A 26,676-nucleotide genomic window follows, 5' to 3' on the forward strand; every position below is an offset into this window, starting at 1 on the left:
ACATAGAAAAGGCATGCACATGAGACATAGATCTAGATACCCAAATATTGGACGAAGTCATGGACGGGAGGAAGTGTTTAAGTTGTCTTGTCAAATCATACGCAGCTTGCTTGTACCATTCATCAAGCTACTTTCTTTAAGACGCCAAGCCCCTTTTTTGACCAACCAACCATTTGTGAAAAACACTCCCAGCCCGAATGAGGAAAAAATAGTCATTTCTTCTATTTCATCTCGAAAGTTGACGCACAGACTTAGTAGTCGGCGGGACCGCTCTGAGGGAACTCGAAGTTGACGTTGCGGCCTGTCAATCGTCGGTAGACCTCAGAGTAGGTGTCGAGGCGGTAGTCAACACCACCACGCTCCTTCTCGTCGAGGATGACCTTGAGAAGCTTGGAGCCGTCCTCCTTGGTGCGGACGCGCTTGCCGACGATCTCGACGGGGTAGGTGAGATCCTCGAGGATGGCGTCGTGGACGGCAGTGAGAGTTCGCGAACGGGGACGCTTCTGCTTCTGGGTGTTGCGGGAGCGGGCGGATCGCTTGGGGCGGGGCAAGATGCGGCGAGAGGCGAGGATCAGGACATGGCGGTCAGAGAACTTCTTCTCGAGCTCACGAGTGAGACTAAGGAGTATTAGTATTGAATCTGAGGTTAGAAGGGAGATATCTTACCGCTGCTGGACGCGGTGGAAGCCCTGCAGGGAAGGGACGGGGACAAAGATGACAATAGCCTTCTTGCCGTGGCCAACCTCGATCTAGTCAAGATCCCAAGTCAGCATGCGAGCTCCAGGACGAAACCTTGGACCGCTTCCCGTCCTGTTCCACAGAAGTCAATGATACTCCGGCTGACACTCCTCCGCCCCGACGACATGGTGTATGCGCAGTCAATTATCTCTCGAATATCGAGGTCATTTTCGACGAAAAAGTGCGCGGTCGGGAGGCAGAGAGGCCATTGCGAGAACAGTATAGTTTTCTTATGTGGAAACAGGATTTCTCGAAACGAGACCTAAGTTCGGAATTTGTTTTTTCATGGTATTCTCACCTCACGGGCAGAGACGATCTGCAGAGGTCGCAGGGCAACCTTGAGGTCGGAGGTGTTGGACTCGAGGTCGTAGAGAGCCTGAGCGATGCTGGTCTCAAGCTCGGAGGGGTTCTGCCTCGAGGGGCTGTTGGGAGCGATCTTGTTAAGGGCCTGGGCGCTCATTTTGACGGCTGGTTCGACTACGTGGATTGACGACGACGAAGTTGATGGTGTTGCGCGGGCCGCTGTAATTTTTGATAGTAGGCAATTTCTGAAAAGTCGCTAAATTGGGGTTTTCAACCCTCTAGAATCTGTGGGCGGTCCGTGCGTCGGTGAGCTTGTTAGCGTTGATGCCTGAGGCTTGAGTCTAGCACACCGAGCTTCACCTTCTGGTCAGTGGGTCTAGTCACCAATCGCCCAGAAAGGAAATCAACTTCACTTGCACAGCGTCTCGTGTTTCGTGGCTTGATGCAATGAAAAGAAAGCAATCAAGTCAAAAGTTGCACAGCATTTCAGAAGCATTCACTTATGAATATGCATGATTTCAAATCAACTCTGCTTGAATCTAGGACACGAAGCCGTGTAACTACTGCAGCTCAACCACACTCACAACCACTTCAAGGGTAGAAAACAATGCATCGTTTACAACATTCGTATCAAACAACCTGATCCTCTATCCTGTTTTTACTGTTACACATGCTAACCCTCACCGCCCTCGGGGTCCTCCTCATCCTCATCACCGAGCTGCTTATCAACGTCCTGCTGCACCTTTTCACCTGTCGTGTCCCTTGCGATCTCGGCAGCCTTCATACCGCCAGCCGTGAGCCACAGGAAGTGATTTGTCTTGAACTGGTCGATCTGGTTGAAGAACATGTGAAACCTGCCGTGTCTTGTTAGCCTTGTCCGACTTGTGCATACATCATTACTTACGAGTTATCCTTCTCCTCCACGCTGAAAATACGAGTGTAGATCTGCTTGTCCTTGAAGGCCTGGATCTTCTCTTCGTACTTGTCAAAGTCGATCGCTTCCTTTCCGAGTGACTCGGTGGCCTTTCGGTTGTAGTTGTGGAATACGGGTCGCTCAAGCAAGAGTCCGAGACCAGGGGCCTTAGGGATGGCCATCTTCTGGTTCTGGTAGCTCTCGTTGATACGTTCCATAGGAGTGCCACAGCGGACGATCAAACTGGCTAGACCAACCATCTTTCGGATCTGGTGCATCATGAAACTCTGTCCGTGAACCTTGAGAGACAGCCATTCTGTATCGTTAATGATGATAGGGTTAGGGTTGACGACGAATGACTTGATGTGTCGCTTCGCTGAGGGATCGAAGAATGACTTCTGAACAGTATAGTTGTGGAAGTTCTTTGTACCGTTGTACTTGTTGAGGGCCTCCTGAAGACGGTTCAGACGCTCAGTGCTGACACGGTACCGTCGCTTAGCGGCAACATAAGCTGCCTTGATGTCTCGAAGGGCGAAATCAACGGGGCCAAGCTCACGGTTCTTTGGCTTGTGGCTCTCCAGAACAAGGCCAGACTGTTGAGCCTCGGGCTCTGTGGTTTGTTCAGCAGCTTCACCAGCTGGTGTCTCGCTAGCAGGCTTCTCCTCTGCTGGCGCGCTCTCCTCGGTCTCTTTCGCAGCCTCCTTACGTGCAGCAACCTCTTCATCATCCATAACGTGGACTCGCTCCAACACGGCAGCCTTGGTCTCGGGGTCTAATCGGGCCAAGATGGGCTTGATCTCTTTTTCTTCCACGTCAGACCAGAAATCTTTGACATCCTCCATCCTAGAGGCCAGCTCATCCTCGACACCATGCTCCTTGGCTAACTCAACCAATTTTTGGCCCAAGAAAGACTCGGGGTGGGGAGGCAGAAGGCAGTAGCTAGGCATAAGATACTCGTACCATCTTGAATCGCAGGTTTGGTAACAGCTGAAGGCGTTGTTCGTTCGCTGAATACCCCAAATTCGGATCTGCTCTGGTAGCTCGGCGTTGATCTTGTCCACAATATCCTCATCCTCAATAATAAGCTTCAGGCTGATGACATTTCCAGCCGCATGCACACCCTTATCCGTTCGAGCGCATCGAACAAGACTCGACTTCTTGGGGTCGTCGGCATTGGCCTTGGAAATAGCGCTCGCAGCGACAAATGCCTTGAATAGATCGGCCTCAATGGTCTTCTCGTTGCCATTGACCTGCATTCCCTTGTAACCAGTGCCCGCATATCCAATCATAACAGCAACCTTTCGCTTGGGTCGTCGCTCCTCGGCAGCAATCTCATCCTTGGAGAAGGGGTTGTTGCTCGACTCGCCATCAGCAGAATCGCCCTTCTTATTCAGTTTGCGACGCTTGAACTCCTTAAATTCATCATTCTTCTTGCGCTTGTCGCCCTTCTCACGACTAATTTCTGGTTAGCGCCGTCGGCAACTGTACTAATTTCACCAATTGAGGTGAAGACTTACCCCCATTCTCCGCGTCCCTTCTCTGATCGACCTTTGCCTGGCTTTCTGTGGTCATGGCGCGGGTTGCGACGGTTCTCAGAGCCATTGTTGTTAGCGGCGTTCTTGTTGTCGCCCGAGGGACGAGAGTCATTGGCGCTGCTCGCGGCAGGAGCTTCGTTATCTGCCGCCATGTTTGCATCGGTTGCGACAAATATGAACGGTAGAGCTGGCGGAAGAGAAAAGATGTAGCTATCGCGCGGGACACTCTTTTTTTGGCCTGGTTGACGACGAGATTTTCGATGCGGGTGAGTGGGGCTTCCCGTTGCGGTCCCGGCGGGGGAGCTCGTGTGTGGGGGCTACCCTGGATCTGACATCGTCGTGTAAGTGCCGCAAGATCAGTGTTCTTCCATTGTTGCTCTCAAGTTTCTGCTATTGGTCATGGATTGTTTGAATGGTGATATTGATCTTTTAATCTTGGGTATACGCTTCCCCTCCGTTGGACCACGATCATCTAATACTGTAAATCAAAACAAAATCATTTCTTTACAGAACGATATCCCACTCATACAAATGTTGCCCTGAGTTTACCCAGACTCAGGCTTTCGTCTCGATGACGGTAAATTTGCTATGATGCTCAACCCATAGTCGTCTTTCTTCACGGGAAGTTACATGTAATATTCTCTCGAGATAGCGATGGGCACAAAATCGTGGAGTGGATGTGGAAGGGATGCAGCATAGGTAGCAGTCTGGCCTTTCGTACCCTGGAAACATGACATTAACTGACAATGATATAATAGCATTAGGTACACACGTATCTCCATTCCATTGATAGACTTTCCAAGTTCTTGACTACGATGCATGCTAGTTATCAGACTTGATCACTACATGAACTACAGCAGGAGGTGAAGTAGGCGATCAATGCTAATAGGACATTGCACTCTGACCATGAGCGGCTTAAAAACGACACCGAAAGAGATTTGGGAGTGGTGAATGCCATCACACGAAGTTGAGCATTGCATATGTTCAAATATTCATTTCATCTCAAATTTTATTATACAGATCCATTGACTATCAAGCAAACGCCTTCACGCTTCCATAATTCGTTTAGTAGTTGGAGCTTCGACCAGTGTCAGAAGGGAGGCCCTCCTCATCACCAGGCTCCTGGTAGGTACCGCTGGGTTGGGCGGCACCTCGGGTACGCTCCTTGATGATGTTGCTCTTGTCGATAGCATCCTTATCATCACGCTCTATTACTGTGTTAGGAAGAGAGTCACATAGTAAGGTAACGGAGTTAGACACACCAAGCTGAGCATCAGTGTCGGCCTGCTCTCCATCGATGGGATCTTCAACTCGATCGGAGTCGGACTGAACAGGGATGGGCTGGTCCTTCTCACCAGGGCGAGAAACGTAAGAGTCCTCCTGAAACTCGGCGGAGGGAGCATCTTGAAGACCGTCGGAAGACATGATGAAAGGTGTTTGTGTAGTGCAAAAAGTGGTTGTGGTGTAAGTGGTGAGTTGCAGATGAGTGTTAATACTGAGAGATGACGAGAATGTTTCTTTTTTCTCTTTTCAGGAGAACACTCATCTTATACCTTTCGTTTCTACTCTTTAACTGAAACAACCATCCTCACCAAAAACGACTATTCCGTCATGGCCCGCAAACAAAAGCATCTATCCATGACGACATTGACGGATAATCACTTCAATGAATCATCTCCTCAGGACCAACAGCACGGCTCGCTACTAGCCCTGCTGCAAGCACTTCCGAGCCCGATCTTAGTGCCCCTGATCTCTTAATTGAAAACCTCGATCCGAGAAGTTAATCTCTAGATCAGTTGTCGCGTGGCTGGGCGATTGTGATGCAAGTGGCAAGCAACTAACCGCGACAGATTCGCGAATTACATGATCTTGACGCGTTAAGTGGTTTGTTCAAAGGCTTGTGGAGTTCGATCTTGGATGTTGTTAATGAGACAACGGGAGATTTGCATCAACGATCGATGATGCTGAGTTATTGCTAGCCTTTGAATCGAGGTCAGTGCTTGGTGAGTTGGATGATCCTTGGTGGAGTTTGAAAGGGAGATTGGCGAAAGAAGGAAATTAAAGACGGAAGTTGATGTTACTACCAGTGAATTACGGATATGATTAGATCATAGATGAAGTCATGTTTGTAGTGACGATGTCAGGGAGAACTGAAGACTATGGTAGCCTGACCCTCTTGACTCTGTTCAGGAACAGCAAGATAATAATAAGGCTGAACTAGCGCCCAAGCTCCAGGGCGTGATCGAAAGCGTCATAAACACCAAAAAACCACAAATCATAACGAAAGATGACCCAAGAGAATGAAAATGCAAAAAGAAACTCTTTGATGAGACTGGGACTCGAACCCAGGAGGATTGCTCCACCAGGAAATTGGTGTTAAGGTTAACCTTAACCTGGCGCCATAACCAACTCGGCCATCTCACCGAGGATGCTCGTTTCCGAGAACCATTGTTGATGAGATTTCCGCTAGTAATACCATACTATACATTTACTAAGTATACATATTTCATTCAGGAATATCTGATATTAGAAAGGTCGTGATCGCGTCAAAATGCATGTCAGACTTGTCATCGTCGATACTTGATGGAAAGGTTGCAGTGAGACATGGATTGTCGATTGTATCACATTCCAATCTGATGCCCGTATGCCGAGTCCTCCGCTAATGGTGGTGATGCGCATCATCATCATCAATTCATGCACAATTCACTTATTCACCACTGAAGCATCTACATTTCGCAAGAGTCGGGACAAAGCCGACCTCAAGATTGCGCCCAGCTCAGACTACGATGCAAAAGATCCTGATATTGATTCCTCAGCCATATATCACTTGGGCGACAATCAGATATCATCTCCCTTGCAAAACCTTCTAGCTGCATATTTGTGCCCGTTGGGCCGAGTCAGAAACACCAACGAGACAGGATGTTTTGCTTTGTTTCCCAATTTCGCCACACCGCCAGACAATGTCGCGATACTCTCTGAAACAAGATTGCAGCGCCCGCCTAGAAGGACAAGGCAGGTAAGCAGGAAGCCTGTGGCTGAGGGCATCTATGGAAGCTGGCAGGGCCTATCCGGCTTCTACAGACGGCCTTGGACATGGGCACGCCCTGCGATCTGTGCGAAACACATGCATTCAAGTGGAAGAAAAGTTCCGAGCCTGGTCAATGGTGAACCAGGATATGGCGATCCTCAATCATGACACGTCAATGATTGACTATCGTGGAGTTCTGAATTGTAAGAACTAAGAAGAATGAGAGAGGTGATGAACCAAGACCAAAACAGAAGCTTGGTCACGCACATGTAGAGGGGGCAACGCGAGTTCAAAAGGGTTCCCCTAGTAGCAAGAATCATAGGATTGCCAAGTTCCATTTGCCAACTATGGGATTATGGTTCAGCGCCATGGTCATGCCTCTGATGATGTGCTTAGGGAGCAAAGTGAGCAACAAGGTCTCGACTTGGCTATATGATCAAACATTGACTACGAGCCAATGCCACAAAGAAAACGAAGTAAAAGTAGCAAGATACGGAGGTCTCGGATCAAAAGAATTCTCCCTTTTCTTGCGTGATTGTTGATTAAGTGATGGTTCATCAGGGTTGAGTGGTTGATAAGCCGCCAGGGTGAAAATGAGTCGACTCGGATCTCGGGATGGCGAAAGATTTGTGATGACAAAGATAATGACATGGGACCGAGAAGAGGTCAATTGACACGGCAAAATCACATCATCTCAGGCGATAAATTCCATAACAACAAGCGATATTGCTTTCATGGTGGAACTTGTCGAGACGTATAGTATCTGGATTGGTGATGACTCAAGTTGGGTAATGAGTATATCGCACATCGTGGCTGTCTGTGGCGCATATGCAAGATGCGCAACGGCCTATTAAAGAACGGGAAGTTAAAGAATGATCAGCTGCAGGCTTCAAGTCAAAGAGGGGCAGCGAAGTGAAAAAGAAGTCCAGACTGCCAGCCTAAGAGAAAAGAAGACGTAAAAAAGAGGAGACTTGGGAAGAGAATTCTGACGATGGGGGCCTTGTTATGTAACAAAGAAGAGGATCTGGCGGCACTCGAGGATCCATTTTCTTTTCATCTGCCGACAACACCGAAACTACAATGTAAGTCAACGTGAAGTGGATTATCGTATTCAACCAAGAGACCACCAGTGGCCAGTCTAGCCAGTGCCGTCCTTATTGTAGAAGGAGTTTTCTCTGCGCCATTAGAGGGTCTCAAAGGGTCCAAGTCTAATTCAGTCATGCCCCGTCTATGCCCCGTTCTGGTGCATGACTTGGTAGAAGCCAAGTTGCGATAGCGTCAGATACCTAAATGATGTTGTGAGAGGTTGTGCCTTGTTCCTGACATGAGATTGATGCTGAAATGTTCAAACCCAATATCAATTCTCATGGCGATGCTCCAGTGGCGAATGTCATCAACTTTGTATCTCTCAGCAGAGCCGCCATCTTGACTTACACCGACCGACTGCCGTGTCTCAGACCCACTTTTGTTAGATCGGCCGCTGATAACGCCATTTCGGTCACAAATTTGAAAGAGGTCCTGTGAGATGATTGAACAGAATCAACAAGGCCATGCGCCTCCAGGGCTCAAATCAGTGCGGACAAGCTGACAGGGGGGTACATAACACTGTTATCTGGAATGGAAAGATGTGGCCGCATAAATGGATGAGAAGAGGAAGCTGAAAAGATAACAGACTGATAGAGAGTCTTGTAGTGATAGGGAACAACACTGATATTGATTGATAGTTGCTATCTAGAACTTCAATTGGTCGATAGTCAAAGTTGAGGTCGTAGTGAAAGACCCTCTTTCCCTGTCATTCCCCCGCCATTTGGCCAGACAGTTGGGTTGGGTGTTGGTAAAAAACGGGAGTTTCTGGCAGGAGTCGGCTCAGCTCAGAGGGAAAGGAGGGGCCCTCCCCGACGACCCGAACCATCCTTCTCTCAAGGTTGGCCAAACGTCACACTCGATTGGATCCATCCAATACTTTACACCTTTTCACACCACAAGATTCTAGGCGTCGACACTCGTTACCTTTACCAGACAGCACAATCAGCCAATTCGAATCCTCTAGACAACCTTCGGAGACAAAAGAACAAATCACAATCTGTCTCACCTCCTTCCACAACCCAATTAGCGTCCTTTCAGCCAAGAACAATCGGCATAGTCCTGTCGTACCGCCTCTTGACCGGGGGGCTAAGCTCGTGCTGGTACATAGCACGCCATCCGCCAGTCACTTTGCCTCAGATCCCTCCCAGGAAGCTGTCTTGTCACTCTTCCCCGGACCAGCCCAGCGAGTTACGATATCTCACCTTCTCATCGCGCGACTCCAATTTCCCACCCCCAGGCCCTTGCTTGTGTTTTACACTTTGGTACAGTACAGTACATACATACTTCTGTGCCTCTGAGTCTGCGCCTGCGCCATGGAAAGCCCCTCGCTCGTCAACGGCCATCGGCCCTCCTCCGATACCTCTGTCGCAGCCCCCGGAAGCTCGACTCTTCTTCATTCTTCTATACCTACTTCATCTTCTACTTCTCAACCTGCTTCGGCTCCAACAACAAATCCTACACATCGCCATGCTTCTGCGCCGTCCACAGAGCTTGACTCATCCTCACCCCTTCCTCCTACAAACGGCCACTCTTTGAAAGTCTCCGACACCGACTCCGAACACCTCGACGACAACACTTTCCAACAACCCTCCAAAAACAATTGCGATAGACACCGATCCGATCAAGAAATCAACCCACGTCTCGTCAAGATGCCTTCCGAATTGGTCGGTAAGACCGTCAGCCCGTTCCTTAAGGAACATATCCCTGGCCTCTACGCACCATTTGGCAAGGCCAAGACAGCCATGCCTCTATCTCCCAGTCCCAACAATACCACCGCGATTCGAAAGAGAGATCCCAACAGCAAGTTTTGCTATCGTCACCGACCTGACTCAAAATGTCGACGCGCCGCCGACGAGACAAAAATGGGTTTTATTCAAACTGTAAGTCCAGTCCCCCCAACATCAACCACGGTGTACTTGTTGTGGTTCTTAGTCAACTACTCTGATAGCTTATGCTAACATTCATGAAGGAACTCAACAGCCTTTCATCCGCAGACCAAGAAGCTATTACTCACGTATGGTCTCTCTTTTCTGCTGCTCCATCAAAACATCGTGAGTTGATGCTACAGGGCATCATTACACAATGCTGCTTCCCCCAGCTCTCTACTGTATCACGCGAGGTACAAGAACAACTCAAGATCGACTTCCTTGCCGCTCTTCCCACCGAACTCTCCTATAAGATCCTATCATATCTCGACACAGTCTCTCTCTGCAAGGCCGCTCAAGTCAGCCGTAGATGGAGAAACCTCGCCGACGACGACGTGGTATGGCACCGCATGTGCGAACAACACATTGATCGCAAATGCACCAAGTGCGGTTGGGGTCTGCCTCTTCTCGAGAAGAAAAAATTGATGGCGTGGAGCCGCCATCAACAAGTTCACCGACAACCGAATGCCGCCGACGTGGTAGAGATCGACGACGAGGCTGAGACAAAATCGAGCGATTCACGAAAACGACAAGCTGACGACGAACACCAACATAATGATCGAGTTGCTAAACGCTCTCGTGTGAGCAACGGCGAAAAGTCAAGACAACAGCTTGAGCAAGAACGCAAGTTTCGACCATGGAAAGATGTTTATCGCGACCGTTTCAAGGTGGGGTACAACTGGAAGACTGGTCGTTGCTCCATCAAGACCTTCAAAGGTCACGAGAATGGCGTTACTTGTCTCCAGTTTGACGACAACATCCTTGCAACTGGCTCCTATGATACGACCATCAAGATTTGGAACATCGAGACGGGAGAAGTTATGCGCACGCTCCGAGGACACACTTCGGCAGTTCGCACTCTTCAATTCGACGATTCCAAGTTGATTAGTGGCAGCTTCGACAAGACCATCAAGATTTGGAACTGGCAGACAGGAGAGTGTTTGAACACACTCCAATGCCATACCGAAGGTGTGTTGTCAGTCCACTACGACGGGTGCACCTTGGCATCTGGCTCCATCGATAAGACCGTCAAGGTGTTCAGCTTTGATACCAAGCAGACATTTTGTCTTCGAGGTCACACTGACTGGGTCAATCACGTGCGAATTGACTCGCCCTCCCGTGTCGTCTTTTCAGCATCGGATGATCTTTCGGTCAAACTTTGGGACATCGACTCAAAGCAGTGTATCAAGACATTCCTTGGCCATGTTGGCCAGGTCCAGCAAGTTCTCCTGATGCCTGCTGACTTTGAGCCTGATGAGATGCCTCAACTGGATACCACGGATACTGCATCTGTATCTAGTGGTCGAAGTAACAGCCCACCTGCAGCGACTACCGAGCAGCCTGTTGATGCTCGGGCGGCTTATGGCTCGGGTTTCACATCCGACCCCGACCGGCCACTACCCCCGCGCTACATGCTCACTGGTGGATTGGATAACACTGTCCGCTTGTGGGACACCACTACTGGCAAGTGCATCCGCAGCATGTTTGGCCACGTTGAGGGCATTTGGGGCCTTGTCGGTGACACTCTCCGTGTGGTTACAGGGGCTAATGACTCCATGACCAAGATCTGGGAGCCTCGCTCTGGAAAGTGTGAGCGGAGCTTTACTGGTCATGCAGGCCCGGTCACCTGTGTTGGTTTGAGTGACAGCCGCATGGCAAGTGGCAGTGAAGATGGCGAGGTGCGGTTGTACAGCTTTGAGGGCGAACGTGTCGAAGAGCGTGGCACTCCTTCATAAACACCATCTACAGGGGGACTTCATCTGTAGATGGTCTTCCTTCGTGAAACATTTATGATATCCCAAGATACCAAACAGCGTTTTACGCGAAAAGCCACATGTGGCACAAATCGTTTTCTATCTTCTTTTTCTGACCGAGTCTGGTCTTCAACATATCAAAGGGTAGCGGGAGTATTTACAACGCGATGGCAGTCGCTTTTACGGAATTTTGGATGCATTTATAGAGTTTAGGGGAATGGATAAGTCCTCGGGTTATTAAGTACTGAGTCGACGGTTTAAAAGTCCCTGGGAGTTCTAGGTTTGGAACTGGTATAACACGGCGCTTCCATGGCGAATTCTTTGACAAGAGTATGATGATGGCATCAACAATGAGTTTGGCAGGGGGTGAGTTATATAGGCTAGTTATGAGCTTAACCTCCAGACTAGAATGAAGTGGAAAATTACTGATCAAAATGTTTTTCTTGTAAGGTGATATAAGTGAAATTGGTCTCTTGAACACCGAAGTAGTTAGCTGGAGCTGCAACAGCTCATGCTGCCTCATCACTCTCAACCCCTGGTTCCTGGTTCACAGGTATAAAACTTACTAAGGCTTTAATTATATCTTTGCAATGAATATGACTGAGTGCAATCACATATAGTTTTCATAATTTTACCAAATCATAGTCTGATGCAATGAAAGATACAATCGAGAGATGCATTTGTTGGGTGGGCACATCCGTATTAAGATTACCTGAGGAGGTACGCTTTCCATGGCCACATGGACCAACGTTTCTTTTATGATTAAGGCCATGAAGTAAAGGCCGATGATTGGAGGGCTATTCTGTTTAAATAACTATGACGAACGAATATGAAGACCTCACAAGTTGGATGCATGCCTCTGTGATTAGAGATATGGCCTAGGATGAATTTAAGCAACAGCTTTTACTGATTCACGGATCTGAATGTCAATACAAGACATACATTTCATTGACGTATATAAGTGCAAGCGAGTCATTGTCACTTAGGTAGTTCAAGGGCATTCTTTGATAGCTATTTGATGCATGATACTATTGCAATGATGAGTCCAACTTCTTTCATTATGTATCATATATCATTAACGGGCCATAACAAAGAGATACATGCTCATAAAGAACAGGTGCGGGCTAACGGATTGGATATTGAGAAATAGAACGACAGATAAACGGTAGTTGGGTTCTTCATCACGAACCTATTCAATGTTGAGCACTATACCATTGAAAGCGTTGGTAAGATACCTTAAGTTCATACCAAAGATGTCATATAACTCCAGCTAATAAAGCCCGTTTGCATATATGCCAGTTCCCATCTTGAAGAAGAATGTTCATTGATGTGTCCACCCGTCTGCATACCCACCTCCGCTATTGTATCTCTTTGACTCTTCCCGCCGGTGTCAATAAAGTGAAGCATTGTTACCTTGCAAACGACTTCACTCCCTTTGATTAACAATAAAATAGCACACAAACTGCGATGAATCTCGGATCTGAAATGCTATAAATTCGAATATTGGAAGTATTCTTGGAGTTCTTCTTCCTGCTCATCATTGCTATTTGGACGAAGTGGTAAGTCCTCCTCCTCCTCCTCCTCGGAATACCCTCCCATTGAGATTAACGATTCTTCAAGACATCATGTGCAAAGCAGTTCGATACATCTACCCTGAGTGCGGTCATCCTGTTGATCCTGACCCGAAAGTTTGGATCGTTGAGAGATGTATCCCTGCGATATCGTTCAACAGAGATTGCTGGATCCCTCGCAACGTGCCTGAGAACTTCATCGAGAAGAAGCCTTGGCCTAACGACAACCTCACTGAACCTTGCTACATGTCTCACCAGCCAGCCTACTCCAGCGCTACCTTCGAGGTTATGCATGCAGAGATGCAAGACAGACACGACTCCCCTTCTTCCGCTACCCTCAGCCTCCAGAGTAAAGGCCACGCCCGAGTCCCAAGCCTCACGGAGGAAGAAATCAAGTCTCTCCAAGGAGAGGAGGAGGACTACTTCACTCCTGTGGAAGTCCGCTTTGCCGGGCCAATTGTCCTCCCAGATGAAGCTATCCTTCGCGACCTCGAACCTCTCTACCTAGACCCAGACGACCATTTTGTCATGGACGACATCAAGCTCCACGAGGACGACGGGATCAACAACGTTGAATCCACCATCTCTCACGAAATTCATGTCTTTACTGATGAAGACATCGCCTTATATACCCAGATGATCGAACAGGCAAACGAAGAACTTGCTATCGCTTCTACGGAGGATAACATTGAGTGGGCTCAAGTTGCTGCTGTAGACACATCTGCCCCGCTTGATTATTTTGAGGAGAGCGAGGATGAAGACATGGACGTGAAGAATTTGATTTGGTTTTAGGTCCTTATTTGGAACCCTTCAGATTGAGTAATACAGTTGCTTGGAATGGGCATATAAGGATGAACTATGGGATAATGGGCTATACCACTGGGTTTGATCGACAGAAAATCCAGAGATGCATACTTGGCATGAGATAGAATCTTGCTTTCTAGCTGCTATTCATTGACTGATATACACTCTTCATCATTGACTAATTGTCCCTCTTGTGACGGCTTCATTGGTGACAAACATCAAGGAACATAAATCACATCGACGAACTCACAACGACATCAAGATAGTATGGAAAGCATCAATTAGGGCTAGCAATCATAAAAATACATAACAATCGGTCATCGCCAATCACAAATGAGATCCAAATCCCATCAAACGCACCCACACATTTACTGTTCTTTGTCTTTCGCGTGTCCTGCACCTTTTCCACCTTCTCCTATCATTTCATTCTTGCATTTGTATCACCACCGCAATCATCCATGGCATTAAACGATCGTCATATCATCTAGGGTATCATTCCAAAAGAATGTTTCCTCCTAGTCAGGTTTTCATTTCGCTTTACAACTCGTCCTTCGCGCGCTGGAAGGTCTCCTTGACAGCTTCGGTAGCCTCGCTGGCTGCACTGCCAACCTTGTCAGCGGCAGAGGCCGCAGCTTCGTTGGCTTGGCTTCTGAGGCTCTCGGCGTTGGCGGCAGCCGTAGCGTAGGCTGCTTGGAATCGGGACAGGACGCTCTCTGTGAAAGAGGGCTCCTTGCCGCTGATGAGCTCGGAGACAAGCTCGCTCACGGATTCATACTGCTTTAGTGCCTCGGCCGAGGCGGTCACGGCGGATGCTGCAGCTGCTTCAGAGGCGATAGATGCCTTGTCAGCAGCAGCGTCGGTAGCCTTGGAGGCGTATGAGCTGGCGTCACCCCAGACATGCTCGTACCAGGCGATCTGGGTAGGCTCGCCATAAACTTGGCCACTGATCTGCTCAACAATGTTGTTCCAAGAATCACCCATGGCAAGGCCGGCGGCTGAGATCTGCTCGTTGGCAGCATCGACAACTGAAGAGATGGAATCATCAACAGCCTGAGCGGCAGACTTAACAGTATCGCCAGCAGCAGAGTAAGCAGATCCTGCAGCTTCACCTGCCGCCTGGGCAGCGGAAGCAGCAGACTCCCTAGCCACAGAAGCGACAGAAGATGCAGATCCAGCAAGGTCAGTAGGGGTGGGGGTGGCGGTCAGGGATGAGAGAGCAGAAGATGCGCCAGCTAGGAATCTAGAGTATCGGTCTTGGGCTGCACCAAGGCCAGCATAGTAGTTCATCTTGGCCTGCTCATAGTACTTCTCAGGGGCTGAAGAAGGAGTAGGCGTGGCGAGTCCAGCGGCGATCAGAGCACTTTGGTACTGGATCTCGGCCCAAAGTCGGCCTTCGTTGAGTCTCTGGGAAGCAATGGATTCAATACGCTCCCAGTCGAGCCAGGTGGGGACAGTAGTGGTAGTAGGGAGCTGCTGAGCAGCGGTGGTAGCAGCCTGCTTGGCCTTGTCAAACTGATCACCAGCGGCTGAGACTGCCTGGTCGTAAGAGGAAGAGACAGAAGATAGAAGCTGCTCGTGCACTGGCTTGGGGGTACCATAGATCTGAGCAGAGACGACTGAAAGAGCGCTAGAGTATTGCTCAGAGGCACGAGAAACGGCGTTTGAGTACACAGACTGCGCAGCATCGGTGGCGCTGGCAATTGCATCTGTATCAACATAGTCATCAAGGACAATCTGTCGGTGAGGGACCTCTTGAGCCGCAGCACCGAGGAAAGCAGGCTTGACATGCTCGTGTTGTTCAGAGAGAGGGGTCTCATCGCGATGGGTCAGGGGGTCCTCCTCAATCTCGACGAGTGGCTCCTTGTCACCAGCCTCAAGGGGCTCTTCACTACCATTGCTGACTACGGAAAAGGTGTCACCGATAAGCACTTCAGATGCTTCTGAGGCAAGGGGGGTCGACATACTGCTGTCTTCTGACTTTGCGACATTGGTGGCTGACTCGACTACTTCCGAGAGCTCGCTGGACGCTTCTTCAATAACCGGGGCGGCGGATTCGGAGGCAATGGAGGATAGAGACTCAACAGTCTCTGAGGCTTCCTTGGCAATGCTGCTGGCGCTCTCCTCACCTTCGAAAATGAGGCTTGAGGCGTCGCTGGCGATGGATTCGGCGCTGCTCGAAACGGCTGAGGTAGCCTTCTCAATTACGTTAGGCTCGTCGACAACAGATGAAACACTGGAAACGCTCTTGCTAGCAGATTCGGCAACTTCGGATGCTTCCTCCTTAACGGGCTCGGCAACGGAGGCGACAAAATCTTCCAAGTTCTGCTCGACCTCATGTGCTTCAGATGTAACTTCTTCAACGACTTCTGAAAGGCTGGAGGCAGCACTGTCGCCCTCAGCCGGGGTCTGGGCCTCAGCTTCCTTGGCTGCAATAGCTTGCTCGGCAGCAAGTTTCATAGCATCAGTGTCAAAGTTGTCCGATGTATCTCTGGCAGCAACCTTATAGCGGGCAACGTCCTTAAGGCGAGCCAGCTCCTTAGCAGCCACAGAGGCAATCTCCATTCCCTCGTCCTCAACTCGTGCAGCGGCGTCCTGGGCCTCGAGCAGAGCTGGGTGTGTAACGATCAATTGCTTCAATTGCTCAGTCCACTCATTGAGAGTACGCTTGAGCTCGTGGTATTTGGCCCAATCCTTGTAAGTGATACCATCGGTCCAAGCCCACCTCATTCCGATCTGTTGCAAGGCGAGGTTTCTAGTCTCGTCAAGAACTTGGAAATGGACATCGGCAACAGTGATAACAGTTTCTTGGAGTTCCTGATCGTAGCCTTGGCGCCATTGTCGAATGGCTTGAGCCTTCTGCTTGATGGCCATTCCAGAAGATCGCACAGCGGTGACGATCTGTTGGTTCACATCAGCACCATCTGCGTTAGTTCCAGCAAGTTCTACGATCTTGTTTCGAAGACCATTGAGTTCTCGATCAATTGTGCTCTCAAGGTCGTCAAAGAGCTTCTGGCCGTAAGTGTTGACATTCTCCTCAATCATGCGCTTGGCAATCTCGTCAACGCGCTCCTCCAAGTCAGTGGCACCCTCATCGGCTTGAGTAGCAAACTTTGTCTGCCAAGTCTCGAGGTCCTGAGCCACCATCTCTCGAGCCTTTCGTCGCTTCTCACTCTCATTCTCGGTGGGAGGAGGGGCCTGGACAGGATTGATGTATTCAGAAGCAGATTCGACTTCAGGTACAGGGCTCTCAGTAGCAATAGGAGCTTGAGAAGATGATACTTCAACAGATGTAGTGCTCTGGGGAGCGGGCTTTTGGAAAGATGAGGCAGTTGTTCCAGTGGTGTAGCTATGTGAGGTTAGACAAAGTAGTAATGATACGGAGCCCGGGGATCTCACCTTGAGGAATAGTTCTCTTGGGTAGGCTTGGTCTTCGTCTTGTAACGTCCCAAGCGCTCACCGATACGTACAAGCTGTGGTTCAACGTTCTGGACGTAGACAGCACGAATGTGAGGCCAAACGTTGCTGTCAAGGAAGGCATAAGTCTTGTTCCATGTCCAGTAAGCTGTGGGAAGAGCAGTCTTGGTGGTAAAGTTGGAAGCTGCATCATAACCTCGAATGGCGTATGGGTGAACAAATTCATAGCCTGGCTGGAGGTATTCGTAGTACATCTGCAGACCATTGGTGCGGGCGATGTCGTAGTATGGGCTGAGCTTCTCGCCAGCTTGGTTCACATAGGGGCCAACGGATTGGTCATAATGTGCACGCGCAAGGGCCTGGTACTTGATAAGCTGAGGCTGTCCGTTCTTCTCCCACAAGGCCTGGGTGTGCGCCTGCGCCTTCTCGACCCATGGAGCTCCATATTGAACAGCGTATGCGCGAGTGGGCTGCCAGACCTTGCTATCAACGGTATCGTAGTATGGGCGGGCGATCTCAACGTAAGGCGCTGCATAGTGGTCGTAGTATGGTTGAACGTGAGGTTGCACGGTGTTCTTAACCTGGAAGTAGGGTTTACAAATCGATGGGGAGTTCTCGTCGCACTGCTCGAGCGAGGGGGGGCATCGGAAGAGGACTGTATAAATGGCGAACCATGTCGCGAGTCTAGCAGAAGGATGGTCAGCTTGATCGTGTATGAAAACAGCGGTATCTTAATGCGATAACGATGGAAAAGATGGAGAAAAGACATCAAGCAAGAGAACAAGATGCCATGACGACGCGCGGAGGAAACATACCTAGCAACGACACTAAAAGTCCATGCAAAAATACTTCTTCTCTTCTTAATTGATCCTCTGCGACCTGCGACAGGCTTTCCATTCGCCTTGCCGTTGATATGGCCGTTGCCGTTCATGATCGAGCCGGCGGACTCGGCCATGATGACGAGCTAGACACGCGCTGGGGTCAGAGCAATCAATAATGGGAGTCGATAGACGAGAGCCAATATTGGCAAGCGAACGGTAGCAAAGACTCCAGCTTTCAGCTACGCGAGAGGAAGCAACGAGGAACAAATGTGTTCTTTGAACTGTATGAGCCTTGAACAGAGTCAGGTCAGGTCAGGGCTGTAAAAGTTTTGGAAGCTTTGAGTGAATGAAGCTGGCTTACCTATGGTGCGTTACAGTTCAGGACAAACTGCAGGGGTTGCGTGCTGTAAAATACTGGTGCCGTGAGGCAAGCGAGAGAGTCTAGGAGCTCTTCTGTGACACGACTCGAGACAAGAGCGAGACAGCGAAAGAAAGCAACCGGAGCTGCAAATAAAAATTGTGTTAAGCTCTTGGCTTTTGTATGGATGTATTATCTTGGGAGGAGAAGGAAGAAAAATAAGATTAACCTTAGGGAATAGAAGAGGAGATAACTGAAGTCACGGTTGACGTCGTTCCAGCTGCCTTGGTCTTGGCCATATCCATGGTCTGGAATCCAACCCAGCGAAGCTAAGGTTGGTAGGTCTCTAACGTTTACTAGCACGCACATCATATCTGTACAGTGGTGTCATGCACCCATACGCCATAAGTTGATTATAACCGTTTTTGTCACTGTCAGTACAAAGATAAGCAACCATCCACATGGATTGCTTCCTGTCCTGCAGTTTGCGAAACAGTTGCATGGTTGCGACGTCATTCAGAACCATATAAGCTTGCTTTACCCGAACGCCTTTTGATGCCACTGACAGGATAACACGCACTGATTGGATGCCCAGGAAACAACGAGCTGAAATGTCAAACATAATACGTCAGGGAATCTAAAAAGGTGTCAAGAATGGTTTATCAATTATAGACTTTACCAAAACAAAGTAAGAGCATACACTAAGTAACACTAACTTATGTGAGGGTTTCCTTTGAAGTTTTGACAGCCTAGCAGCTAATTCATCAACTCACTGTCCCGAGCCATGCTGTAGCCGAAGAACGTTTCCATGTGATAGCGCCTTAGTCTTGGACAGAAAAAAGACAACATTCTGAAACTTAGGGTACCCGTGATAATAGGGAGACGTTTCAGTCTCGGTATATCATGTTAAGTTCAATACCTCTCACACAGCTCCCAATCTCGAAGCAAAGTACTGAGGCTCTCAGTCTATGACGCTTCGCCAAAATTAAGGAGTTTCTTGTGATACACCTCATTCAGACAAACAAATTCCATCTTTTTGTCACCATCAATGTCGGCTTTAGGGGGCCAGAAAACTTCAGACCTTAGATCAGGGTGCCAAAAATCTCATCAGAAGGCTTCCTAAACTCATCCCAAGACTACCAAAGTATTTCAATTTATTATGATCAAGGTCCTATTTTTCTCACATCCTCGAGGTTCCTGTTGGCTGTTTTACCATGACATCAACCACGCTAACACGTGAGCTTGTTGATGATCCTGTCACTGACGGAATATTACTGCTCCGATTCCGATCCACCGTAGCACAGCACAATTGCAAGGCACCTCCGGTTGGGTTCGCAGTTCGGGCAGGTTAACTGTGGGGGGTGGCGGTTAGCGTTTCCTTCAACACGGGCAATTATTAAGAACCACGTCTCTCAACAAGTTCAGGTTAATCTTCAGGATTCAACTCTTAGTTTACAGCAACATTACAGGAAGGTCTGCACCGTCTGACGCAAACACTACATACATATTAGCCTGCTTGATTCGCGGACTGTTTAATATCTCATCAAGGTCTTGACCTTCTTTACAACGCTCATCGGTCTGTTCTCCGTCTTTCCGTTTCCAACTACGACTCCATTCAGACCCCTCGATACGATTCGAGACATCGGCGCATGCCTCTGTCAGCAACCTGATAAAATAAGCCCCTCGTGGGCGCGATCGATTTCTTCCGAATCGCCTTCGCCGAGCTCAAATTATCATCATGGAAGATCCAACCTCGATTGCCAAGGCTAAGGGCCTTCACCGAACCTCGACCCGATCCGATGATCTTCAACAACCTCAAGATACCCCCAGTATCTGCCGAATATGTCGAGGCGAAGGAACTCCAGAGGAACCGCTGTTCTACCCTTGCAAGTGCAGCGGTAGTATCAAATATGTTCATCAGGATTGCTTGATGGAGTGGCTCTCCCATTCCCAAAAGAAGTACTGCGAACTTTGCAAGACATCGTTCCGGTTCACGAAGCTATACGCTCCTGACATGCCTCAGTCTCTTCCAGTCCATATCTTCATTGGACATATGGCCAGATACTTTTTCCAAAATGTCTTGGTATGGCTTCGTGCTGCCATGGCCATCAGCGTCTGGCTTTGCTGGTTGCCCTACTTTATGAGATCTGTTTGGTCATTCATGTTCTGGATCAGCGATGAGGGCTTTGGCAATACTTCCATGATGTCTCGCTCCAATGATACAACATCGTCGACAGCAAGCTCATTACTGGGGATGTCTCCTTCGGCCTTTGATCTCGAGACATGCCCTGCAAGCCCCTTGTTTGTGGCAACTACTACTCCAGCGTCGGTTGCCAATACTCTGCTTGACGGTCTATCAGAACAGAACATTTCTGACTTCTTCGCGCGTATGATGTCTATTTGGGGCGTTGCTGTCAAGTCTGATCGCCCTGATTCTACCAACACAACTTCATCCGGATCAATGTCCATACCGCCAACTCTGCTTGGAGAGGTAGCATTTTTAAACAACTTGACTCGAAACCCAACTGTCAACCGCACCATCATATCTATCCTCGAGGGCCAGATCATCACTGTCTTAGTCATCGTGTGCTTCATTCTCGTTATTCTGGTGAGAGATTATGTTGTTCAGCAGCAGCCAGAGATGAACGTGCGCCCCGCCTTTCCAGCCCCTGAGAATCCCATGCCGCAGCAGGAACCGATGCTCGTCCGGCCGGAGGATGTGGAGGAGCTGCAGGGCCCAGATGAATCAGACGACGAGACTTTGGATACCGGAGACCCCTTCGCCTCCGCAAGCGATGTCGCCTTTGCCGCTCAGGTTCAAGCCGATGGACGGTTACGCAGGCGAAGGAACTCTGAGCTCGTAGTCCCTCCAGGTCTTGTTGAAACCGGCCCCTCTGAGGCAGGTCCAGCTGAATCTCAAACCCCTGCAGACGCAGGTCTTTCTGAGGAGCGTGCTAGCGTCTACGATTACCTTCGTATTTACCGTCAGGCAGACGGTGATGCACGAAAGATTCTGGAGCTTATCCATGAGGAGGGACTCGAAAGCAAGCTCTCGTATTGGGTTGACGTTACGCGCCGGGCTCTACACGATGAAGACGACTCGCCTGTTCTTGGTATCAATCCTAACCCTTATACTAGTCGCGAGCGAGCAGGAAGTTTTGGCTCTACAGTTGCCAGTTCATCACGAAAGGCTTACACACCCAGTTCTGACGACTTTCCAACGCCAATGGATGCTCTCGGAGAATCTTCCTCCAGCAAGGGCAAAGAAAAGGAGATTCTACCACCTTTACCGGATCAAGCTTTTGAGACAGGCTTCACAGCAAGTCCATCCCGGCCTCGTGCCGTTTCTGATGGGCCTCAACTACATGACTACGTGAATCCTCTAGCCAATAACAGCTGGTCATTCGAAGGACTGCCTGCTGATACTCAGGAGGAAGGAGTACGAAGTGGACCGCCAAATGCTGCTGAACCAGCAATGTTTGGATCCGAAAACTATGAGCAGTTTAGACAAGATGTTGTGGCTAGTGCTTTGCCCGACTTGAGAGAAAACGAGAATGAGCCAGCTCGTGAGGTTGAACGTACTGGAACGTTTGGAACTCCGGAACCACGCACATTGGAACAACCCCCAGTTGCTGCAGCTCAAGAAAACGGTCGTCCGGCTGGCTTAGTCGATAGAGTGACTGATTTCATGTGGGGTGACTTGGATGAGCAACAACCAGCTGTGCCAGATGCAAACGCCGCCGACCCCGTCGCTGCTCAGCAAGACGATACCGATGGTTGGGAAACCGAACTTGATGAAGTTCAGCACGACGGGCCTCCTCCTGATGCGGCTGCAGCCGACGAACCTGAGGAACCTGAGGATTTGGGCGACGCACCAGGTGCAGGACTTGATCAAGAAGCCATGGAAGACCTCGAAGACTTTGAGGGTGTCATGGAGTTGATTGGTATGCGTGGACCTGTTGCCGGACTCTTTCAAAACGCCATTTTCTGTGCGGTCCTCGTCTCTGTGACAATCTTTGCTTGCATCTTTGTTCCTTACAATTTTGGACGTGTCAGTGTCTGGGTGGTTGCTAACCCCATGCGCCTTGTTCGCCTGATATTTGAGTTCTCCAAGCTCTTGCAAGATGCTGCCGTCATGGCTGCCGGATTTGGTCTATGGGTCGTTATTAACATGATCGACATGTTCACTGGCCTTATCGGAGGCTTTGTCGGTGCTCAAGTCCTCGCAGCGAGGAAGGCTTCATGGTCCCTCTGGACCAATGCCGGTTCGCGAGTACTGGACTATACTTTTATGGATTTGCCAATGTCTGCAGCAGAGATGCAGAACTTCTCTGCTATCAGTCATAGTGCACTCCTCGCAGTCAAAGGCAATATTGGTGCTCTCTTCGCAATGATCAGCAAGGTTGTGGGCTTTATCTTCAGTGGCAAAATCTTTACCAGTGGTGTGTCCGTGGATTCAATTACATCGGCAGCCGCTGTAGCGTGGCCCAAGATCACCGCTCTCTCCTCTGCACTCTTGAAGCCGAATTCTTGGGTGGTCAACCTTGGAGAGCCCGATGGGCCTCTTAACGTCAATCCGGAGCTGGCTCACTGGTCTGGTCTGGATCGCTTCTGGGCCATCGCAGCAGGCTATGCAACACTCTTCTTCTTCGGTGCACTTTACTTGAAGCGTGGAAGCCCATTCTCTCGAGGTCATATCCTTCAAGCCTGGGAGGCTGGCATCATTGATACCTTGCACCAAGCTAGTGGCATTATGAAGGTTATTATGATCATTAGCATTGAGATGCTTGTCTTCCCGCTTTATTGCGGACTTCTCCTGGACGGTGCTCTTCTCCCCCTATTTGAGAATACGACTTTCAAGTCTCGCCTCCTTTTTACTTACAACTATCCCCTGACCTCAGTCTTCGTTCACTGGTTTGTTGGTACTGGCTATATGTTCCATTTTGCCCTCTTTGTGTCGATGTGCAGGAAGATTATGCGCCAGGGTGTTCTCTGTAAGTTTTCCTGGACTCCTTGCATTATTTGAGGCTAACAGATTACAGACTTCATTCGCGACCCAGATGACCCTGAGTTCCACCCTGTTCGTGACGTCCTGGAGAGAAACCTGACCACGCAGTTGAGAAAGATTCTCTTCTCAGCTTTTGTGTACGGCGCCCTGGTCATCGTCTGTCTGGGCGGCGTGGTATGGGGTCTGTCGTATGCAATCCCAGGAGTTCTTCCTGTTCACTACTCGTCCAATGAACCAGTACTCGAGTTCCCTGTGGACCTACTCTTCTACAACTTCCTTATGCCACTTGCCGTCAGCTTTTTCAAACCTGGAGATGGGCTTCATGCTATGTATACTTGGTGGTTCAGGACCTGCGCCCGAGGCTTGCGGCTCACCTACTTTCTTTTCGGCGAACGAAGAATTGACGAGGAGGGAAGCTTGCGTTTGGGTAATGCCCTGAGAGACCAGCGACTTCCATGGTACAAGACTTTGTTTCTGGAGCTCAATGACCGGTATCACGTCGTACCCAAGACCTGGACTGACTTCTTTGATGGTGGTGATGCTAAGCCAAGAGCTCCTCTAAATAACAGTGAGATTCGCTCGCTCACTCGACACAAAAATCACCTCAAGAATGCGAATCAACTTGTCGAGAGCGGACATTTTGTTCGTGCACCTGCATCAGATCGCGTCAAGATACCTAAGGGCAAGAGGGTCTTCCTTGAGGTTGATGAGCATGGGCGAAGAAACGATGGGCAGGAAGATACCGATCTCTACGCCAGCAACCAGTACCAGATGGTCTATATACCACCTCACTTCCGAGCGAGGGTCTTCCTGTTCATTCTATTTATCTGGATCTTTGCGGCGGTCACAGGAGTTGGTTTCACCATTATTCCACTCGTGTTTGGCCGACACATGTTTAAGATGCTGATCCCTCAGCATATTCGAACAAATGACATCTATGCATTCAGCATTGGTGTTTATCTTGTTGGTTCTGCAGCTTACCTGGTCTTCCACGCTCGCGGTGTTTGGGCGAAGATCAAGGATGGGGTATCTGCTGCTAGAGCATCCTTGGCTGCTGGAAATCTTGAGCGCCGCGCCGCTGCAGTTTTGTTGCGGGGCGTCAAGCTGCTTTATGCCTACTCTTTCCTCCTTGTTGTTTTCCCGCTCCTCATCTCGGGACTTATGGAGTTGTACCTCGCAATTCCTCTCCACACTTACATGTATCCTCCTACGGCGGCGTCAATTCAGGCCGCAAGAGAGGGTGGGCCGGAGGCTAGTCGGCACACGGTGCGTGTCATTCAAGCCTGGACACTGGGCTTACTATACTTGAAACTCGGTGCTCGGATGATTACATCAATGTTCCCAGAAACTCGCCTTGCTGTAGCTGTCCGGACGGTATTGCGAGGCGGGTGGATGAACCCTGATATCAGCATTCTGACCCGAGCCTTCGTCCTCCCTGGTCTTGCGATTGCTGGGGCTGCCATATTTGGGCCTCCAGCACTTACCGGCGCTCTGATCAAGTACAACATCATCCCAGGCATTGAAGCAGGAGAGAACGAACTGGCTGAAGCTGCACGAATTGCAATAACCTATCGACATTCATACCCAGCTGTTGCGCTGGCGGCCTTGTTGGTCAAGAACACGATTGGCCTGGTCAAGGTGTTTAATGGCTGGACGGCCCGCATACGGGACGAAGCCTACCTTATTGGGGAAAGGCTGCATAACTTTGGGGCTGCCGCTGCAGGAGCGGGAAGGGTTAGAGGTGCATGGAGAGCTGGAGGGGCAAGACTATGAGAGTGAACAGCGCAGAAGAAGCGGTATGACTATGTGGATAGAACCAATGTTAGACATCGGCCTTTGTGATATTTTAGCGCTTTATTAACGGCAATCGCCAATACGAATCAAGCTTCACTAATAAGCACTTCAATTCAATTCAATTCAAACAATTTCAATTAGAGTGCATAAGCGTGCAGCGAATTATGTCATGTCTTGTCGATTTTGTGGAATGAAGCCACGAACATGTTACCCTGCAAGAGAGTGGGTATTTTAGTGTAAACAACGACGAATGTGCTCAGGTGACGCCTTTGTTGATAGGTAGTCTTTCAAATTGGTCTGTTGAATTTTCAATTTTCTTCTTCTGTATGAGTTGTCAAAGCTGCCCGTCATGCGAAAATGACGCACATGCTTGTCTGTCATGGATGTTGGATTAATATCAGCTTCTATTCATAGATTCGTTCACGTTATGAAACTCGAGTCTAAGACAAGTGGCGAACCCCTGTCCAGGTATCAGAGCGCATAACCCCTAGGTCAATGCACTGAGCTTAAGAGAAACTTGAGATGATTCAGATTAAAGTAAATGTTTTTTTTCTCTATTAGATTGAATCTACGAAAGACAAATTGACAACGCACATAACAAAGAATACGACCACAATTCAGGCACAAAGAGTCATATGAGTCACGTGTATCTGAGACAGAGGATTGCTGTCCAATAGTGGGGTCGTTGAAGGAACGAAAACGCCCTGTTGCCCATGGCTGCCACTCACCTTTCCTATCTAAGTTTAGTGCATGATGCTGGCACAAGGAGAATGGGGGGACCATGTGTCGCATCAACAGCCCAAGGTCACAGGCCAAACATTGATTCAACGCTCACATCAACTCAACAACTACGACAAACTTCGCGCGACGTTTCCTACCCATGGAACTTCCGCTCTCCAGCGGCCGCGAATACTAACAACTGCAGATTTCCAGCAACTTGCAGTACTACAGGTAAGACTTAGGTAGGTACCGTTGCGAAAGACAGGGTCATCCTCTGTTTCCCTTCCGATCATCGTTGGATCCTGGAATCGGTGAGCGAAATCTCCCGCCACTTCGCCCAAGAACAGGGCGACTGACTATGGCGACAGTTGCGCAGTCACAGCATCAAATCATTCGACGAAACCATCAACGATTTTCATCTTTGTTACCCACGTATTATCGCCTGCGCCACCTTTCTTCATCCCGCCTCCCGACATTTCGATATCGCGACAACAGCCCCCCTTTACATACATATCGATGCGAGAGAGACAATAAACAACAACAAACACCAGCAAATCAATTAAACCACGCAATATGGCAGAGCCTCCATCCTCTCCGCCAGGTCCTGGGGCCAGCGTCGAGGATACCCTGGGCTGGTACAAGTCACAGTATGAACAACTAGAATCCGAACTGGCCGAATTCAGGGATTCGAGCAGGGAGCTTGAGCAGGAGCTGGAGAAGGATATCGAGAGAGCAGAGAAGCAGGAGCGACATCACCAAGAAAAGGCCGAAGCACTTGGTTTCGAGGTTGAGGAGTGGAAGGTATGTCTGCTCATTCCCTACAGCCTCCAACTCTAATCGGGTGGGACGTTTTTGGCTGACACAACGGCTTCGTTTCGTCGCACAGAGAAAATACAGAGAATCG

At 49.3% G+C, this 26,676-nt stretch overlaps 6 protein-coding genes and 1 non-coding gene across 7 annotated transcripts; 3 read left to right on the plus strand and 4 right to left on the minus strand.

Annotated features, from left to right (window-relative positions):
- Positions 1 to 84: 84 nt before the first annotated feature.
- BKA55DRAFT_671459 (ribosomal protein S7e-domain-containing protein) lies at positions 85 to 3,700 on the minus strand. The gene is made up of 6 exons (XM_046197968.1): positions 3,472 to 3,700; positions 1,946 to 3,409; positions 1,720 to 1,895; positions 1,037 to 1,260; positions 667 to 749; positions 85 to 618 (listed from the first exon to the last, which is right to left on the minus strand). The coding sequence occupies exons 1-6, from the start codon at positions 3,639 to 3,641 to the stop codon at positions 252 to 254; spliced, it is 2,484 nt and encodes an 827-aa protein (XP_046055457.1). The 5' UTR covers positions 3,642 to 3,700; the 3' UTR covers positions 85 to 251.
- An 854-nt stretch (positions 3,701 to 4,554) lies between these two features.
- BKA55DRAFT_684915 (uncharacterized protein) lies at positions 4,555 to 4,914 on the minus strand (the record flags this gene model as incomplete). Its single annotated transcript, XM_046198712.1, has 2 exons — positions 4,555 to 4,697; positions 4,752 to 4,914. The coding sequence occupies 2 exons, from the start codon at positions 4,912 to 4,914 to the stop codon at positions 4,555 to 4,557; spliced, it is 306 nt and encodes a 101-aa protein (XP_046055458.1).
- An 899-nt stretch (positions 4,915 to 5,813) lies between these two features.
- BKA55DRAFT_t39 lies at positions 5,814 to 5,913 on the minus strand. Its single transcript has one exon. It is a non-coding gene; the product is annotated as a tRNA-Leu (tRNA).
- Positions 5,914 to 9,461: 3,548 nt separating this feature from the next.
- Positions 9,462 to 11,717, plus strand: BKA55DRAFT_556277 (WD40-repeat-containing domain protein). Its single transcript, XM_046191685.1, has one exon. The coding sequence runs from the start codon at positions 9,555 to 9,557 to the stop codon at positions 11,262 to 11,264; it is 1,710 nt and encodes a 569-aa protein (XP_046055459.1). The 5' UTR covers positions 9,462 to 9,554; the 3' UTR covers positions 11,265 to 11,717.
- Positions 11,718 to 12,907: 1,190 nt separating this feature from the next.
- On the plus strand, positions 12,908 to 13,645 carry BKA55DRAFT_684917 (uncharacterized protein; the record flags this gene model as incomplete). Its single annotated transcript, XM_046198713.1, has 1 exon — positions 12,908 to 13,645. One exon carries the CDS (start codon positions 12,908 to 12,910, stop codon positions 13,643 to 13,645), a length of 738 nt encoding a protein of 245 aa, XP_046055460.1.
- A 549-nt stretch (positions 13,646 to 14,194) lies between these two features.
- BKA55DRAFT_500005 (uncharacterized protein) lies at positions 14,195 to 18,026 on the minus strand (the record flags this gene model as incomplete). The annotated part of the gene is made up of 3 exons (XM_046186706.1): positions 14,195 to 17,003; positions 17,054 to 17,755; positions 17,887 to 18,026. The coding sequence occupies 3 exons, from the start codon at positions 18,024 to 18,026 to the stop codon at positions 14,195 to 14,197; spliced, it is 3,651 nt and encodes a 1,216-aa protein (XP_046055461.1).
- Positions 18,027 to 19,988: 1,962 nt separating this feature from the next.
- BKA55DRAFT_499959 (uncharacterized protein) lies at positions 19,989 to 25,031 on the plus strand (the record flags this gene model as incomplete). The annotated part of the gene is made up of 2 exons (XM_046186702.1): positions 19,989 to 23,244; positions 23,293 to 25,031. The coding sequence occupies 2 exons, from the start codon at positions 19,989 to 19,991 to the stop codon at positions 25,029 to 25,031; spliced, it is 4,995 nt and encodes a 1,664-aa protein (XP_046055462.1).
- Positions 25,032 to 26,676: the final 1,645 nt, after the last annotated feature.

The sequence above is a fragment of the Fusarium redolens genome, assembly GCF_020744475.1.
Source record: "Fusarium redolens strain MPI-CAGE-AT-0023 chromosome Unknown BKA55scaffold_2, whole genome shotgun sequence".
NCBI classification, from domain to species: Eukaryota; Fungi; Ascomycota; class Sordariomycetes; order Hypocreales; family Nectriaceae; genus Fusarium; species Fusarium redolens.

What these genes read in the sequence shown, in the direction of transcription:
- BKA55DRAFT_556277 (XM_046191685.1), top strand. Translation starts at nt 9,555, where the DNA reads ATGCTAACATTCATGAAGGAACTCAACAGCCTTTCATCCGCAGACCAA.
- BKA55DRAFT_671459 (XM_046197968.1), bottom strand. Translation starts at nt 3,641, where the DNA reads ATGGCGGCAGATAACGAAGCTCCTGCCGCGAGCAGCGCCAATGACTCT. An exon ending in GTGGAGGAGAAGGATAACTC is followed by an intron (nt 1,896 to 1,945) that starts GTAAGTAATGAT and finishes AAGACACGGCAG; the next exon opens with GTTTCACATGTTCTTCAACC. An exon ending in TTCCACCGCGTCCAGCAGCG is followed by an intron (nt 619 to 666) that starts GTAAGATATCTC and finishes AATACTCCTTAG; the next exon opens with TCTCACTCGTGAGCTCGAGA.